Genomic DNA, 19,302 nt, shown 5'->3' with positions numbered 1-19,302 from the left:
ACAATAATTTTAAAAAATTGTAAATATAACATAATCTATCAATGTGTCTATCATCGATAGACAGATAGATTATTTTTAGCGATATAGTCTATCACTAATAGACTTTGAAAGCTCGAACTAAATTTTTGCAATGTTATATCTATTAGTACTTTGGAAATGATTATTCCATTTCCAATGCCTCTTGCCAAAACCAAATGGTTATCAAACGAGATCCAACGTCCCAAAACCCACCTCAAGACTACAACTACAAATACTTGACTTTATTACATGGCAACCTTAGGATCTCTCGATACAACAAAAAAACACTTGGCTACGTTTTCAACTACTGATCTTAGTTGAGTTTTTAAAGTTGATTTGTGAAACAAATCTTACAAGGGATGAGACAGCTTGATGAACTCTGTCCATCAAACGATGCTCGGGTTTCTGCATATTCGAAACTAACCATCGGTAATCTGTCAAAGTAGAGTCAGATAAAGGCTCGAGGAACTCACATTTCTCCAAAATGTCTGATGGGGGTACTCCGCCAATGAGGTTCGTATCCAACTTTGGTTTACCTTCAAACAGTTCTTTAGGAACAACCACGGGACCTTCTATGGCGGCCGGCAATGCACCGGGGACTACCTCCTGCTTGAAAGGCAGTGCTCTAGCAGTCTGCAAGCAAAATTCTATCCATTGGTGGATCAAAGGAGAGGGTCCTCTAACTCTTCCACCAACTGGCTCTGTTTCAATTCTGGAGGTCGCAGGAATTGCCTGAAAAAACAAAACATATCAGATAAAGAACACCATCACTCAACCTGAAAATTTAAATAAACCGAAAACCGATCAGACTGGATTTCAGTCGGTTTAGTGTGGCAATCGGAAAAAATAACTCCGAAGAAAAGTGGAAAAACCGACTGAATTTTGAAAACGCTCCCCCCACCCTCTCTTTCCGTGCCATCCCAAAAATAAAAAAGAAAAAAAAGCAAACTCTACCAACCAACCACTGGTCGGTCAGTCAGCTGACACACAGCCTGCAGTAGGTTTCCGTTTCAACGCCAGTTTTTTTTCCCCAAAACCGACACCAACCGATGTACGTTGTGCATTTCTTTCTAAACCTAGTTTCAGCATTAGAGTCGTGTTCGTGTTTAAATCTTATTTTTAAGTATCCTTAATGCAAAGAGGACAGGGATCAATTCAAATATACCCATAAATCAGCCCATAAGCTTGATCCAGATTTGGGAACAACCACTGCAACGTTTGACATGCGTTTGACAACTGGAAGAACGTCGCTACTCCATCCAACAGCTACCCACACATCCCCAACTGCAAATGCTTTCAGATAGTGTGTGCTATCGAACAAACGTACCTATGTAAGACGAGAATATAAATGTATAAATGTACAACAATGGACAAAATTGTAATGGTCAATACTATCAGGTGAAATAAGAATTTAAACCACATCATTTTCCAAATCACTACTACCTCAGATTTTGAAAGGATTCCTTAAAAGATGTAGGCCCTGTTTTTAGTTTTTTGCTTTTGAAAATTGTGCATACAATTTCTTTAATGTCTTTCTTAAAGAAAGATTTGAATTTTTAGCCAAACTCCATAAACAAGTTTTTAAAATTACTTTCTTTTTAGTTGATTAAATTGCAAATTTGGTCATTGCGATTTTAAAAAAAATAGAATTTTGTCCCTACGCTCTTAAAAACTAGAATTTGATCCTTATGACTTGATAAAATTTCATAAATAGTCCCCAGAGTTTGATACAATCTTCATAAATAGTCCTTGTCTTAGGGATTATTTATGAAACTTTTATCGAACGGTAGGAACTAAATTCTAGTTATAAACCATAGAGATTAAATTCTAACTTTTTCGAAACTATAGAGACCAAATTTGCAATTAAACTTTTTTAGTTTTCAAAAATTATTTAGGATTTTGATAATATTTTTAGAAATTATATAATAAAGCAAAGAAACTCATGGTTGAAGTGTTTATAAGCTAAATTTTCAAAAACCAAATATGATACATGTGACCTTAGGGATCAACTTTCTTTCAACTCTAGATGGGTTGTTGAACTTTTTTAAAATTTTCCTTTCTTTCAGTAGACGATGATATCTAATCCTCCTTGGTAATATTTTTCTAATTAAAACAATATTTGCTATCATAATAAATTATATAACACCGGTAATCTAAGAGTTAAACCGGAGCCAGAGATTCTCTATAATGTAAAGCTAATGGTAATCATTGTAATGACTTTTTTCAGGAGGGGGAAAATAGAAGTAACTAAAATAATTATAAAGAACCAATCTTAAAGTTCTGACGAAAAGGTCAAATTCCAAGAGAGAGAGAGAGAAGGAGGGGGTTCTATTCTTGTTGCAAGTAATAGTCCCTGAAAAAACATTACCAGGTTCATCCTTTTTGTCATATGATTGGAACAAGATATATCTGACCTGTTTTGCAAGTGAAGCTAGATTTTGCTGAACTGCGTCTCTGCCACCGGGAATTTGCGAGCTTATATTTTTTGTGTTATAAGATGCACCCATGTACTTTAGAACAGCACCAATTACTTCTCTAGGTGAATTAACCATTGAAATCCTTCCTCGAAGTTCAGGGCGCCATAAATCTGACCAGTCCTGCAGCAGCAGTATTAACAGAACTAAGATCACTGAAGGAAGGAAATCGCTCTTCAGATAGAAAAGAACGAGTTTAATTTCTAGAACACATAGAGACAGAAAATGTAATACTCTATTTCTTAGCCAAGAACTTGAAATCTTGTACTCGTAGAACAGATGAAACTCCATAAAAAAATACAGTCATGGAGGACAAAAGTTATCTACTCATAGTTAGTACCTCCACGGGAGCCAAGCTGTTCTTCCGAAATTTAACCTTATTGTATGCGATAACCATGCAGCCCCATCTATATGGAGCGGACCATATTTTACCTTCAGGATCTATTTCACCCTCAGAGTTTCTGCGTAGAAGTACCTGCAACATTGTTAGTGAAAATAAAAGATGCATGTAATAATATTTTGAATTTGAGGGGATATTTTGATTGGTTTTGTATGATGGGTTATGGCTACAAGATTAGTTGAAGTGCACACAAACTATCATCGAGTTTTGGTTTCTTACTTACCGGGCACTTTGTGATTTCTCTCTATATCAATGGAACATCATGTTTCCTTTTAAAAAAATGCATGAGATATGTATGCATTTCGGCACAATAAAAAAAAATTCATAACTCCACAAAAGGTTAAAATTTTAACATCTGTAGTTAAATAATATATTGATATGGTTATGTTATAATATTTTTCAAAACTTACTGAGGTTTATATAATTGAACCAGTGTTGAACACCAGTCCGTTGAAACACTTCATATATTTAGCATGGAAACAGAATAAAAGCACTCAAATAAGTACAAACAGGTGTTTAAAATTAATTATTAAAAGAGTGAAGAGACCATTTACATTATTACCTTCCATTTAGTGCTTAAGTTATTAAACCACTTTTGCTCTTCCACATCTTGAATGGGTTCAATAAGAGCCTTCTTAATTGCAAAGTTGAGCCAAGAATCGCCGATACTAACAACATCGGCAACCATGATGGATGAAGACTTAACCTTGCTTTTGCCAATGGGAACAGATAAATCAGAAAAAATACTCTCAAGACTTCCATTGAACTTCACAGTGAATCTTAATCTCTTCCCTTGTGATTGAATAAACTCCTACATGAAAAGACCAACAATAAAAAATTGTCCCAACTCAGATCAACATGCCCAAAACATTAGGAAAAATAATTGGAATTTCTTTTATTTTTAGAGTTTTTCATTCTAACAGGTTATAACCTTGGACTTCAATATTTTGATCCGTCAATTGAAAACAATTCGACATCAGCCAAATAATAAGACTCCGTAACCTCTTGAACAAAAAAACCATTAAGCTATAACATAATGTAAGATAGAAGAGTAACCAAAATGGGGAAGATGACTATGCAGTTCAGAGAATTCAGTCAAACTGCTCCTCTCTCCATTATATCATGAGCTAGAAAAGGCACCCATGTCAAAAAGAAGTCTTCTTCCGACCTTCCGTGACCAATAACAACATCCTTCTCCATCCAAAGAAAGAATTCCTTTGGCCGATTCAAAGATGAGGATCAAGAGAGGCGAGCAAAGCAGACATGAACTGAAGACTTTCTACACATATTTTTAGGAGAGTGAGGAAATGGAGTGACTCGGAAATTCAATATGTTGGAGATATTACGACCTTACTTAAACAGAATCAATAGGTTGACAACCGTGTCCTTCAGTTCTAAAATATATTGGGTGATATTATAGTAGAAAGAAGAGCATTATATTTTTACCCTACATGTTCTATAACGAGCATTGTAATAATTTTAATTTTTGAATAGGATATGTAGCCCAATTACCATATCATTTGTGCTTGTTATGCAAGAGTGAGGATGAGATAGAGAATTACACAAAAGAGAAAGAGAAACGACCGTTCTAGCTGAGGCAAACTGAGAAAACTCTGGGAACTTAGACAAACCTTCATCCAAGAAGGAGGAATAGAGTCACGAAGAGCAACGACACTCAAAGGAACAGTCAAAGCAAACTTCTTAGATTTCCACTCTTCAAATGCTTCATCCATTTTCTTCTTCTCCAGCTTCTCATCCTCACCTGCAGAGCAGAAATTATAACTTCAAAAACAACGAAACCTAGGCCAAGCAAAGCAAGTCCGGTAGTTTTACGCAAGTCCTCGAATCGAAATTCCGAGCAATTACTTAAAATTCAACAAAAACCCAAATCATAAATCGACACTGCAGAAGCAAGTAAAATAAGAAAATTAACCGGCCACTTACTAGGAACTACCTTCTCCTCTTCCAAGTTGTAATTATCTGCCGCCGGAGATGGAGGCACCGGCGAGGAAGCTGCGGAGCAAGATCGAGCTCCGATGCCGAAACCAATACTCAAACTGAGAAAAACGACCGCCGATGCGGCGAGGCGAAGTGGCGGCGTGTGGGGAATTATTTGAAACTTACGTTGTTCGGATTCCTCCGGCGAACGCGTCTGACTTATGGAGGAGCAACAGCGGAAATTGGTGGTGTAATTGGAAGGGGAAGAAGGGGAAGCCGTGGAGGATGAAGGATTCGAGCGGCGACATGGCAGTGGCAGATAAAGCGATGTGCCGGAAGGCAGCAATGCCGCCATTCACATAGAGGTAGAGCTCGAGGCCGAGCCTGGGTCCGTCTAGCGTCTCGTCGTTACTCACGACTCTTACAGTATCAATTCAGTATTTTATCGGCGTGGAACTTAAATCTGCTATTCAATTTCTCTAAATTAATGGTAAACAATAACGGGGCGTGGGGCAAGAGTTGGTTATTACTTATTATTATAGATGAATTATAATAGTTATGCGTGCACATCTCCACGTATGCACGGGATCGGGTCAGGATGTCATTTTCTATTTTTCATTTCTGCTACCTATTTTATTCCTACAAGAATCAGGATGGGGATTTATGTGCCGGAAATTTATTACTCAAAGTTTGGTCTAAAAAAAATTATTATCTTTTAGTAGAAGGAAAAAATATAAATCAAATTATTCACATATATAATCTAAATTTGACTATTCAATTTAAACATATTCATTATTTTTCTTAATAAATAATCAAATTCGAAATTTAAATATAATATTTATATAATAAAAATAATAACATGACATTAGATATATATACTAAATAAATGTGTAGAAACTAATCGGAGCGGGAAGGGGACGGGAAATGCATTCCCCGCTCCCATCCCCGTTTAGCTCACAAGAAATTTTTTCCCCCATTCCCTCCTCCATTCCTCACCTAATCGGGGATGCCCTGACCCCGTAGAAAATTGGGTTATGTGTTTGAAATATAGATTATTTTAATTTTGGTAATAATGATATGTATTTGAGGTGTAAATTATTTTAGTTTAAGAAAAAATAGGAAATATCGTAGCAAAGAATATAAAAAAAATTATTAATATGAAATAGTAAATACGGTAACAAATGAGAGTTTTGAGATATTGTTGAGTGTAGTAAATTTAGGGGTTTTGAAATAGTGGTTGTTATAGTCTTAGAATAATCCTTGCCCAAACGTCTAGGGTTGCAAAATTCCCCCGGGGTGGGGAATCCCGGTTTGACCGGTGATAGGGTCAAACCGGAGAATTTTTTCGGGGCCCCGTCTGGGGCGTCTCCACCTCGACCCCGATTTTATATAGTTATATTTTCAATATTTTATAAATATATATTTATGATATATAAAATAACTTATTTATATGTATGTTTATAATGTATACTATAGACTTATAGTGTCGTAAGCCCAATATTGAATATATAAAATCTAAATTTCCCGCAGGGAATTAGTAGGGGAATCCTTTCCCCGACGGGGAATCCCCGCCCCCGTCCCTGCCTTCAAATGATGGGGACAAGGGCGGGGATGGGAGGAATTTTCCCACGGGGCCGGGGACAGGGGACCATCCCCCATCCCACCCTGGCCCCGTTGCCAACCCTACAAACGTCCCACAAATGGTTAAATTAAAAAATTAAAATTTGTGTATATGATTTTTTTTACATGTTTCTTATTGATTCTATGCTTTTAAAATTACCATAAATTTATAAACTTTTAATTTTTACCAGTTACTCGACTTTAAATTTTGAATTTAAAAGTTTCTAATTTTTTATTTTTATCTAATAGATATTTAATAGGTTAAAGTTTTGTAAAAAAAAATTGATAACTAATATGTTAGAAATAAATTGAATTTTATGTTAATGAAATTTAAACTTTATATTTATTGGACATGCAAAAAATAAATCCAGTCAAGTGGTATATAAAATCGCTTCTTTGAAAAGAAAGAAAATTTGTACTTCAAATCACACCAAAATTCTGAAAATACTCTAAATCAAATACGAATATATATATGAAACACTATTGAAAAATTATTTTGACTAGTTTGAAACTAGTATACTACACCGCTGAATTAAGTTCACTTTAACTTAAAAAATTAAAAATTAATTGATTTATATGGTTATTTTCCTATTACAATTTCAATTAAAATTATACATACGCGAAGTCATATATAATGTATATACACAGATAATACTAAAATAGCAATAATTTATGGGTTGTTTTTAAATATGAAAAATTAAGCCAATTTATTTACAAATATAACAAAATGTTATTGTTTATTAGTAATAGACATTGATGAATATCAATTAATGTCTATCAACTATAACTAACAATGATAGACGTCTACCAATTTTTATACCGTCATTTTACTAAATTTGAAAATATTTTCAATAATTTTGTCATTTAAAACAATTACCCATAATTACTCTCTCCTTTTCAAATTTGTTTTCTATCCAAAAGTTATACATATAATGTCAGACCTAAATTAATAGCCAATCTAACTCAATTAACAAATGTTATAGAATCAGACAAATTGTCCGGTGCACTTGTTTACAAGATAAAATCTAAACCTGATATCATAGATTGACACCAATTTTTTTCAGTCTTTTTAATAACAGATTTTTAAAGTACATATATATAATGTAAGAACAATGAAGATAGCCCAATAGCAAAATTAGCTATTAATGACAAGGAGGAACACAAGAAGACAGGAAAAATATCAAAAAATTAAGGAATGGGACAGTGAGTTGACCTGTGTTGTTTTGGCAAGAGAGGTTTGAGATTCATCTACAATTAGGATTACACCAACTACAATTTCAACTTGAGTATCAATATATCAACCAAATAAATAATAATGACAAATTAAGGAATAATACAGACTCAATTCAAAATCTCTAATACAGACACAGACTGAACAATAATAATGCTAATGATAATGATATTCTAATTAACAATTACATACATCTACTTTTTTTTACTCAACAAAAAACACATCCTCTTCGGCACATTTAAGAAAAAAGAGAGAGAGTTGGGATTGAACATGATAAATATCACACATGAACACTAGCAGCCGCAATGGTACATGACGGAATATGTAATAAGCAGGGAGCTTTATGGGGATTTAGAGCGAGATAAAGATCGAGAAGTCGATTGTACTTGGGATATATCTTTCGTCGATACGTTTTCTTGTTTCTCGACATATGCAGAGGGAAACCAACCAGCTTTTCCTTTGCATTCTCCTTCGGACCATCCGTTAGGCCACACCTTATGAAAACAACATCAAGAACCATTCCCAAAAAGATGCATACAGAAGCTAATTTATTGTATTTGTTATTTGTTTTAAGTATCAACGTGTATGCATCTTGCTATGCGACTTAGTGCATGTTTGAGAGTGATTTTGAAATGGTTAAAATCACTTTTGTCACGTTCAAAATCATTATGAAACACAATTTTAACCACTCAAAATTAATTTAATATTTAATTTTACACTATTGAATGCAATTTTCATATAATCAAAATTGGTTTTGAATGATTAAAAGCATGGTGAAGAGTAATTTTAGCTATTTTATAATCACTCCCAAATATGCTCTTTTAAGTGTCTAGATTTTTTTTGTTATCATTACGAGTGTTCAAAAAATCCAATGACCCGAAAAAACTGATCAACCCAACCCAACCTGGTTGGATTGGGTTATGTTCAACTCATTCAGGTTGGGTTGGGTTCAAATAAATGAAAATTTTATGGCTTGAGTTAATTCATAGATTCATCTAAAATAACCCGAACCAATCGGGACTTATTATTAACTTTGAAATGTATATCTTTTCTACTTATGATACAAGTATATATACATATATTTATTTTAGTTTTATTTAATTTCATCATTTTTTTAATAATTTATTCTCAAACAACTATTTTACTTCTTTTTTAAACAAAAATTTAAATAAATGACTTGAATAAGCCTAACCAACCCAACCCAAATTTTTCATGGTTGGGTTGGGTTGAGTTGCGTTCATTTTTTAATAAGGCTTATTTGGATTGGAGAAATTTACAACTTGAGCAATTGAGTTGGGTTTAAAAAGTCCTTCAACCCAACCCACGAACATGCCTAATTATCATATTGATAATTTGTGGTGTTTTTCCATGTGATTAGAAGTACGTGAAAGCGATACCTGACGAAGTATGACATAATCGTCGATGGATAAACTTAACTCGCCTTCTGCTTGAGCATCAAATGGGTGAATAACCTACAAGAAGACCTAAGTTGTATTATAAACTTAAAGTAACGCGACTACAGTATGCAAAATTTATAAATATTCAACAAGATCCGAAACATTAGCAGCGAGGCGAAAACATCACATTGTTATCTTATTATGCATACAGAAGAATTTTAAATATACAGATAATTCTAAGATTTAAAAGACTAATAACCTTGCATACAGAAGAATTTTCCTTGACTATTTATTTACATTTCTGTGGAGCTGTTGGTAGAATCCAATGTTCTAAGTTCTAACTTCGTGTCCAACATCATTATTTCACACGTGATTAACATAATTAAGGGAGCATAAGGAAGGACACTCCTTGCGGAGACTAATACACAAGACACTGGAATAATGCCAAATATTCTCACATATTGTTTTTATTAATTCGTGGATCTGAATTTTAGTTCCTCTTGTTATTTATGATGGAGTGCTGCATGAACAAGACCCACAAAAAGTTCGGAGAGCTTACTTTTGCAAGAATGTAGTCCTTATTTTCATCAAGAGGGCCACGAGCATCAGACTTCTTCGATGTCGTTTCTTTGTATTCAGATGGTTGATCATGTTCTTCTCCATTTCTAATTGCGGGTTCTGTATCTGTGTCGGTCGCAATGGCAGTTGACAAAGACCCATCTGATTGCGCCAGCAGAATCAACTGGCCTCCAATAATAAACAATGGAAGAAACTATGCAGTCATAATCTTTCTCACATAAACAGGAAATAATAAAGCATAGTAAGCGTACAAAGGATCCTGTCAGAATGCAAGCAAATGTAAGAAGAATAAAGGCAGTTCTTTATCACTACAAATAGTGGCACAGGCTCACAGCCATAGAGCAATGTAACCAACCTCATCATTCAGCCTATCTAAATTAGTAAGGGCATGTTGGTGGTAAGATCTCTCAGCGTCCACCTACAAAATGAATGTCCACAGCATACCTTTAAGTACATTTCTCAATGAATTCATGTGTAGATAAATAATCCAAATTATTAAATAACATGAAAGTTGGGTAAAGAGTACAAAATATAGCAATACCATGGTACGAAGTCTTTCATAAGTTACTTGTTGCTGTTGCGACTCAACCGATTGCATAGCAGTGGTTGCTTCTCTACCTAGTGCCATCATTGTAGATTTAAGTTCAGTTAATCTTGCTTCTGCATTTTGAAGCCTCATGGCACTCTCTGCCGAAATAGAAGAGTCTCTTGACTTAGCTTGGCGTCGCAAAACTTCAGCTGCCTGAAGAGAATGTATTTCATTCACTAATAACTCCTTAGCAACTATACATTTAATTTTGTACTTGAGATCAAGTATTACCTGGATTTCCACTTCTTGACGCAGTTTATCGTAACGGTGAGTTAAATGACGGGCATCCTCCAAAGGTGCCCCTGTTATTTGTGCCCGTAGAGGTTCACATACCTGAGGTTTATACCTGCATCACAATTAGAAACATAACAAAGAAAATAGAAAAAGGATAACACTCGATGCCCAAGTGTACAGTTTAATACTTCTTCAATATAAGTTATGAAATATATTTGTGTTCCTCGGAAAAATTCAGCACCAATCACTTCTTAGAAATCCCAATATACATCAAAATACCGACCACTTAAATGAACTTTGTAGTTAGAGACAATATAGATGGGTTTAAGGAAACGATTTGTTTCTTTCCATTTTTCATCATTTAACTCAGATTTTATCAGCTTGGACAAAGTTCGTTGACTCTAATTTTTCGGGATGAGCACACATGAGTAGTAGCAAAAGAAAACGAGGAATGGGATTACTCTCCCATATATTAATAAACCAAATAGCAATAATTGTGGATACAAACATTTTAATCTGTGGACATATGACTCGCAGAAACACAAAAAGAAACATTCATGTAAAGACAATATAATAAGTAGGATGTATGAAGGCGATAATGCACGAGGCTTTTCTCAATTACCTGATCACCCAGGATTCCAAGTAAAGCTTCCCTCTCATCTTCAATTGAATTATGCGACGTACTGAAATTAAGAACAGCCGATGCAAGGGCCGGACAGCTACTCTGATTATTGGCTCCATATTTGCTACAATCATCAGCTAACCTCCTCACTGTATAATGTAAATGGTTGAGGGCATAAACAAAGCGAATACATCTTCAATACTAAAAGAAGCTAGATGCATAGTAGAACGAAAGACTTCGAGTGGGGAAAAGAGAAAGAAGGCAAAACTAAAAACAAAAACAAAATCCTCACCGATCGCCATTTGCTTTGAACTCACAGAAATAAAACCTTCAATGCCTCGAACAATATTCTTCTGAAAATGCTGTCGAATGTAATCGTTTCAATTTTGTCAATAATTGGTTAGAAAAATATTAACGCCTTCTCTGATAAGATCATTACAATCAAAACTATAGTGATATAACTTCTAATTCACAGTGCATATCAAATTCAATCCTCGAAATCACATTATCTCAAATTCGTAAACAAAGACCAGGAAGAAAAGAAAAAACTCCACCGAGACTCTACCTTAGCTGCCCTGGTGGAATTGTAAAGATTATGAAGCTGCTGATGGCACTGAATCTCAGTTTCATCAGCCAAGACTGGTTCCGTACCGAAATGCCCTAATTTTATCATCAAGGCCTACAACACAACGAGCATAAGGCGACCAAAACAAAAAGAAACACTCCACTAACAAAGAGAGATAGAATCAGAAAAACAGTCCAGAATTCAGAAGAAAATCCAAGAAAACGACTAGAAAGAAAACGAAAGTTGACCTGTTGCTGCTTCGCAACCTGTTCCCTGAATTTACTGGCTTGCTTCCGAATAGCCTCCATAGAAAAACTACTGAAGCAAACGCGATTCCACTGGATCAAATCATACTCGATTCAGACAGCAGATCAGGTAGCGCTCTGTTCAAATGAACTTGATCATAGAGACAAAAGAGTATTATGATCCGAACAAAAACGCGTAGAACGAAGCAGAGGAGAGTGAAGTGGCGAGTAGAGGAGATCTTCAAGCGGTGATTATGAACAGAAGATGAAGAGAAGGATGATGGATTCGAATTTAGATTGAGGTTAATGGAATCTTTTTGAAAAAATTGATGTTCAAAATATGAGAAATGATTGAAGGAACAGAGGAGAGGAGGAAGAAAAGTTGGAAATGGAAGGTGAAAAACGAAGAAACATGGTGGAAAAGGCCACCGACTTTTACGACTTAAGTGCTTTTCCGACGGCCAAAAGCGCTTTCCACTCACACGTGACTTCCATTCGGCCATCGCTAGCCTTCTCTTCATGTTCATTGGTCTTTTTCTTTATTTTTTTTTTCTTTTAAATAAACCAAAATTTACCTAATCTAAAAAAATTCTCAACTAATCTATTAACAAAATAGCTCAACTAATTTATGTCTAATAATCATTTCGTCTTTATTTTTTTTATTTTTGAAAATTAGCTATTTTTTCTCCAAAATTCTTACAATAATTTGTATATTTATTGAGTACAATGGTTTAATTTTTAGTCAAATTTGAAAAAAAAAAAAATTAAAAAGTAATTTTTCTAGTTTTCAAATTTTGACTTTGTTTTTTAAACCATTGGTAAAAAATAGATAACAAATGAAGAATTTTGAGATAGAAACAGTGTCAATAGACTTAATTTTAAAAAACTAAAAATCAAATACGAAATAATTAACAAACAGGACTTAGAGTTTTGAAAGGATTAGAAAAAACTTTTCGTTGAGAGTATGTTTTTTTAAGATAATATTTTTTCAAAAATTCAAAATAATACAAGAGAATACATATCAATCATGAAATTACAAATTTAGTCCATAAACTCTTATATATGTATTTTATTTAGTCCATAAACTTTCAATAATATTTAATACGTCTATTAATTTTTAATTTTATATCAAATATATCTCTAAATATTATAAAATATATAATAGATTTTTAAACTTTCAATTTTATGTTTTATAGATCTCAATTTTTAAATTTTTTTTTATAATAAATCTCTTTTTAATTTTGTATCTATTATATTTAACATGTTTTTTTTATTCATTTATATATTAAACATAAAATTGAGATCTTAGAGTTAACTAAATTGAACATACAATTCAATTTTATATACAATAGATCAGTTAAATAAATATATCATGGAACCATTAGATACAAAATTGAAGATTTAAAATCCCTTAGATACAAAGTTGAAAATTTAAAAATCTATTAGACACAAAATTTAAAATTTAAAGACATTAAACATAAAATTGAAAGTTCATGAGCTTATGAGACACTTTGAGATATTCATAGACCAAGTAAACAGAAACCTAAAAATAGAGATTGTCCAATTTTTCTGAGGAAAAAAATTCCTCATAAGCTAAATCGAGGATGGGGACGAGGAATGATTAGCTTCTAAATAAAATTTCGTCCCCGTCCCGATTAACTTCTACATATTTATTTAGTATAGTTGTCTAATGTCACGTTATTATTATTATTATTATATAAATACTACATTTAGGTTTCAAATTTGATTATTTATTGGGAAAGGTAATAAATATATTTAAATTGAGTGTTTAAATTTAGATTATATGTGTGAATAATTTGATTTATTTTTATTTCTTTCTCCTAAAAAATTAGTTTTTGGGCCAAATTTTGATTAATTTATCTTTTAATTCAAATTTTCATATAAAACTAGCTATAATAAACAATTTAGTGACAAAGTTAATTATTTAATTAAAATTTGCTCTAGTGAATTGACTTTCTAGAAAAAAGTAAATCCCTACCTCGATCCCATGGAGAATTTCATGGAGATAGGGAATGAAATGGAAGGAATGAAATGGGGTGCAAGAACGGGGATGGAGAATGATATCTTTGACTTCGCCCTGCGGACATATCTACCTAAAAGACCATCACTAGATTTTGTAATTAACAAATGTAAATTTAAATATTTTTTTAAGATTAAATTTTATGATATGATGTATATATTTTTAATGACCTAGAGTAACGTGCAAGTCGGATTGATTTAAAATATATAAATATATATATTTTGCAGAGGCTCAAGTCTTGGATTATAAGTCAAACAAATTATCTAATTATATTATAATGACTAATGAATAATACGTATTGATTTTTTATAAATGTAAATACGAATAATTTGGTGAGTTTTATTTATTTTTTTCTCCTTACTAATAAACAGATATATTCGGTAAGATTCAATCAAACAATATATAAAATTAGGCAATTTATTTCGTTGAATTTAACCAAATTCAAAAAATGAGAATCGTATTCAACTGTTTAAAATATAGAATTTGAAATGAAATTAAAATTAAAAGATAGAGATCGAAGATATAAACTTATAAATAATTTAATGTTTATTTTATTGTTTGACTGTGTAGTCTGTTTCAAATTTTTGAAACAAAAAAACATATAATATTTTTAATACTAAACTTTGCAGTTATTTCATATAGTAGGTAATTTGTGATTTTAGCTAATATAGAAATTAATAACATATATATATAAATTATTTAGAAAATGACTATTTACAAATATAGGAAAATGAGTCAACTTATTTACAAATATATCAAATTGTCACTATCTATCGATGTCTATCACTATATGACATTTTGCTATATTTAAAAATATTTTCAATAATTTTGTCATTTAAAATAACTACCCTCGAGAAAACTAAGAGATAAGACTAGGGTTGGCAACAGGACTGGGACGGAAGAACTCCCCATCCCCGTTCTTGCAGGAGTATCTCCCCTCAGGGATCCATCTCCGTTTTTTTAAAATATATATATATATATATATATATATATATATATATAGTTAATCAGGGACGGGGACGAGGTGGGGATACCCTCCCTGTCCTCGATCGGAGTCCCAGTTACAATCTCTGGTTGACCCCATCCTTAGTCAAACTAGGGATTCCCCGTCTCGATCGGGGCGGGAACCCGACCCATGGGGATTTTTGCCTACCCAAGATAAGACCACATTTACACTAGTTAATGGTAATATAAAAAAGGGCTCTGAGTTGATTGTTTTTTTTGTGTTCTTTACGTAATCGTAATGATCTATGTGGGACCCACTTTGAAATTTGTAATCAAATCATGTAATCTAATTGAGGAATGAAGGACATTCAATCTAATTGCGGTTAAAATTTATGTGGGATCTGCTACTTTATTGTTGTCATCATCATTGCACATATTTTTACTGTAATAGTACGAAAATTATGAAATTACCACATTTATTGTTACCGTCATAGTTACCTGTTATCGTTAGGGTCAAACAGTAATAGAACAATAACATTAACAACAAAATGTGACATATTCATAATTTTAGGTAAACACGTTTGTGGCTCAGACTTATTACGATACATGCATCAATGAAATCTCATTACGATTACACCAATTTTCATTAAAGTTTGATAAACGTGGTCTAAATATATTCGTTAAAAGAATATATATCTAAAAGACAGATTTTAATCCCTCGTCAAAGAAAAAGAAAAAAAAAATTGATAATTTATGAAAAAGAGATATAAAGTAACCATATAAAAACCATTGAAATAAAATATGGCCTGTCGTCAATGGGACCCCTTAAAAAAGATGGGACCAGTTAATTAACGCCAAAATATTTAATGATTTCCTCTGTCGGCGGGCAAGTCACTCAAAATGTTTTATTTTTTTTATTTTTACAATTAATAATAGTTGGGTTTTTTTTTTTTTTTTTTGGCATTTATTTTAGTCCGAATCTTAAAGAATACATGTGTTTGATTGTTGAGTTGTCAAAAGGTATAATTTTAATCATCGAATTTGCCTTTTTTTAAAAAAAAAAAAAAAAAAAAATCCTCATTTTAATAAGGATATTTATGGTTGGATTGGATTAAGTTGAAAAGTTGTAAACTTTTTCAATCCAAATAACTCTTATTAAAAAATTAACCCAACCCAAACCAACCATGAAATATTTGAGTTGGGTTGGTTCGGGTTAATCGGGTTATTTATTTAAATTTTTTTGTAAAAATCTTATTTAATTGTTTTCATATATAAATTAAGATTCACAACTCAATTTCAATTTATATAGTAAAAAAAATATTTTTAAAGTGCAAAGAAACTACTTTTAAGAGTTGTTGAAAAATAAATTATTAAAAAATATTGGAATTAAATAAAATTCAAATCAATATATGTATAAATAATTGTGTTATAAGTAATAAAAATTATTTATCTTAAAGTTAATAATAAATTCGAGTTGGTTTAGGTTATATTAAGTGAACCCATGAACCAATCCGATCCATAAAATTTTCATTTATTTGAACTCAACCCAGTTGAATTGATCGGTTTTTTAAGTCATCGAATTTTTTGGACATCCCTACTTTTCAAGATATATGCATTCGACCCTAAATTTTCAAAATGTAGTCCATGAATTTTTAAAAATAGATTTAATTAGTTCAAACAGTGTTTTTTTTTTAATTATTATTTTACATTATAATAATAGTTCTATAAAATTCTCTCATTCTCTCTTGAATTAGTTTTTAAATGTATTTCTTATAATTCAAAATGTCATCTAATTATTCACAATAATAATAATAAACTTATTCTTAAAATTTCGGTACAAAAAAATCGTACTTTTGAAATTTCATGAACTAAATATACCTATTATAAATAACTTGAAGACTAAAAAAGTATATTTTGAAAACTCAAGTACCAAATTCACCTATTCTTCCAAACTCTGAAGCTAAAAAAGTAGCGTTTTCACCACCCTCTAGAAAACTAAGAGATAAGACCATATTTGGTTTTGAGTTTTTATTTTTAAAAACTAAGTCTAAAAACACTACTTCCATCTCTAAATTTCTTTTTTGTTATTTACTTTTTACTAATGGTTTAAAAAAATCAAGTCAAAATTTGAAAACTAAAAATGTAGTTTTTTCAAAAATTATTCTTGTTTCTAGAATTTAGTTAAGAATTCAACTATTGTACTCAAAGATGCAAATCAATGTAAGAAGTGGGGAGAAATAGGCTTAATTATAAAAAACAAAAACAAAAAACGAAGAGCTTACCAACGGATCTGCAACTTTTAAAATTTGGTTTTTATTTTTAAAATTTTGTTAAAAATTAAACAATTTATTAAAGAAAGATGCAAATCATCGTAAGTAATCAACCAGAAATAAACTCAATTTTCAAAATTTAAAAACAAAAATTGAGATGGTTGCTAAACAATGTCTTAATATTTTTAAATTTTTATTAAATATTACAAAATAAAATCAGATTTGATAAATGTTTGGCTTTAAAATTGAATGGTTGTTTTATAAGTACATCAAACTTAGGGTGAAGTTTTATAATTGAGAATGAATGAATGAATATATATATTCAACATTGGTTGAAAATATTATATAAATATATTATGAAATTATCATTTTACCTAAGTTTGTTTAGTTGTTAGATTTGCACTTAATAATTTTAAGATAACAAAATTAGACATTTAAATTTTCATTTAAAGAGAATCAAATGATGTCATACATATTCCAACAAACTTCACTAGCTCATATATATATATATATATATTCAGTATGATTTTTAGTAGCTCTGTCCCAGCAAAAAAAACTATTATTTAATTTAAAGAATAGCCATTATATAATCAATGAGATATAATTTATTATTATTATTTAAGTTCAGTTACAAGTAGGGTTATAATTGATGTATGTGTCTTCAATTACTTTAGTTGTTTAGCAAAATTATATAAGAGATTAAAAGAATGCTTACATGGTTATATTATTTGTCACTATTTTCCAGCTATATCTAACTGAAATTTATACTAATTTCATGTTTTAATAGTTTAATTAATAGGCAATAAGTGTTTGAAGCCATAAAAAGTAAATTAACTATTATGTTCTAAAAGTTTAAAATTAATTACAAATTTAAGCGTAATTCAACTGGTTAAGTCATTTGTTATTGACCATAAGGTCAAAGGTTGAAATCCTTATCCTCACATGTTACGAACTCTAAAAGAAAAATAGTTTGAAGCTAATTTTAAATGATCAATGCAAAATTAACTATAATTCCTAAAATAATTGTATACATAAATTATATATAGAGGTCAAATCGAAACAATAAACCTCAAAAATAAAATTATAACATTTTGAAGTTTATAGAATAAATTGAAATCAAATTCAAAATTGAAGACTAAAATAATAACATTTGAAATATTTTCTAGAAAAAAAATGAAATGTAAGGATTAAATGAAAACTAAACCTCAAATTTTGGGACAAAAAAATGTATTTTATTAGTGGAGGAGAGAAATACTTTTTTGGTCCCCATGTTTAAAGACGTTACATATTTAGTCTAAGTTTTGAGTTATGTTACAAATGTTACTGTTGGGGTTTGTGCCCTAAAGTCTCGTGTCTTATAGTTTGTAAACAACTTTGTAAGAACACTTGTAATGTATAATATATATGATATTTACTTCACTTATTGACTTTGCACATTTAGATGTTCTTTATTTTACCACAAACCAATAAACTTAATATCCCTGGTTGTCTTTATGTAACATAAGCACGTATGTAGTGACATACAAGTGGATCATGTCTTAAGTGACAACCAAAATAGTATGTAGTACATGGATATAGAAAGGAAACCTTATCCTGATAACACTACGAACGCGACCCGTTTTATGGAATTGTTACAAATGTTGTGACTTGTAACAGATGGTTTGATCCTGATCATTCGTGTAGTGGACATGCGAGCGGGGGTGTCCTATACAAAGAGTTTGTATAAGACCTGGCCTTGAAGTGTTAATGTCTTGTCATATAACTTCATTCATGACTAAGACTTCACTTCACTAGGATGACTATAGGTAACATGACCTCAATCCTGAGTGAGTTGGGAGCTCCTGCCATTGAGGGTGGTCATTTAATTTGCATGGGTGTGAGTGGCCAGAGCGCCGACTCAAACCTACCACTTTGGGGATTCGTCTGATTTAAGAACTGGAAACTCAGCTTCACAAGATGAAGTTCACTCATTCCTCAAAACAGGGGTAAGTAGATAGATTGCGCTCTTAAGGACTGATCCCGGGGTTTGAACGATGTGGCGCCACACACCTTCTCGTGACCCGAGAGGTGTTCACACATAGTAGGGCTATGTTGTATTGTTCATTAGAGGGATCAGTGGTACTTAAGAAGGAAG

The 19,302-nt window shown here is 31.8% G+C and overlaps 2 protein-coding genes across 4 annotated transcripts; both read right to left on the bottom strand.

Annotated features, from left to right (window-relative positions):
- Positions 1-239: 239 nt before the first annotated feature.
- LOC120086094 (putrescine-binding periplasmic protein-like protein) lies at positions 240-5,339 on the bottom strand. Of its 3 annotated transcripts, none has more exons than XM_090317623.1 (7): positions 4,837-5,339; positions 4,455-4,654; positions 3,455-3,703; positions 2,833-2,967; positions 2,433-2,615; positions 1,184-1,345; positions 240-750 (listed from the first exon to the last, which is right to left on the bottom strand). In XM_090317623.1, exons 1-7 carry the CDS (start codon positions 5,183-5,185, stop codon positions 319-321), a joined length of 1,710 nt encoding a protein of 569 aa, XP_090173749.1. In that variant the 5' UTR covers positions 5,186-5,339; the 3' UTR covers positions 240-318. The 3 variants fall into 3 exon arrangements, with proteins under 3 accessions (XP_090173749.1, XP_038898464.1, XP_090173750.1); XM_039042536.2 differs by having other exon boundaries at positions 4,524-4,654; XM_090317624.1 differs by having other exon boundaries at positions 4,847-5,244.
- Positions 5,340-7,671: 2,332 nt separating this feature from the next.
- On the bottom strand, positions 7,672-12,444 carry LOC120086932 (SH3 domain-containing protein 1). The gene is made up of 10 exons (XM_039043739.2): positions 11,916-12,444; positions 11,668-11,781; positions 11,395-11,464; positions 11,103-11,251; positions 10,478-10,579; positions 10,199-10,399; positions 10,013-10,075; positions 9,638-9,820; positions 9,079-9,153; positions 7,672-8,175 (listed from the first exon to the last, which is right to left on the bottom strand). The coding sequence occupies exons 1-10, from the start codon at positions 11,973-11,975 to the stop codon at positions 8,023-8,025; spliced, it is 1,170 nt and encodes a 389-aa protein (XP_038899667.1). The 5' UTR covers positions 11,976-12,444; the 3' UTR covers positions 7,672-8,022.
- Positions 12,445-19,302: the final 6,858 nt, after the last annotated feature.

This window comes from Benincasa hispida, chromosome 9 (assembly GCF_027475165.1).
Source record: "Benincasa hispida cultivar pf3 chromosome 9, pf3_genome.v1.1, whole genome shotgun sequence".
NCBI classification, from domain to species: Eukaryota; Viridiplantae; Streptophyta; class Magnoliopsida; order Cucurbitales; family Cucurbitaceae; genus Benincasa; species Benincasa hispida.
The sequence above is the reverse complement of the archived record's forward strand: the minus strand, read 5'-3'. Positions and strand labels throughout refer to the sequence as shown.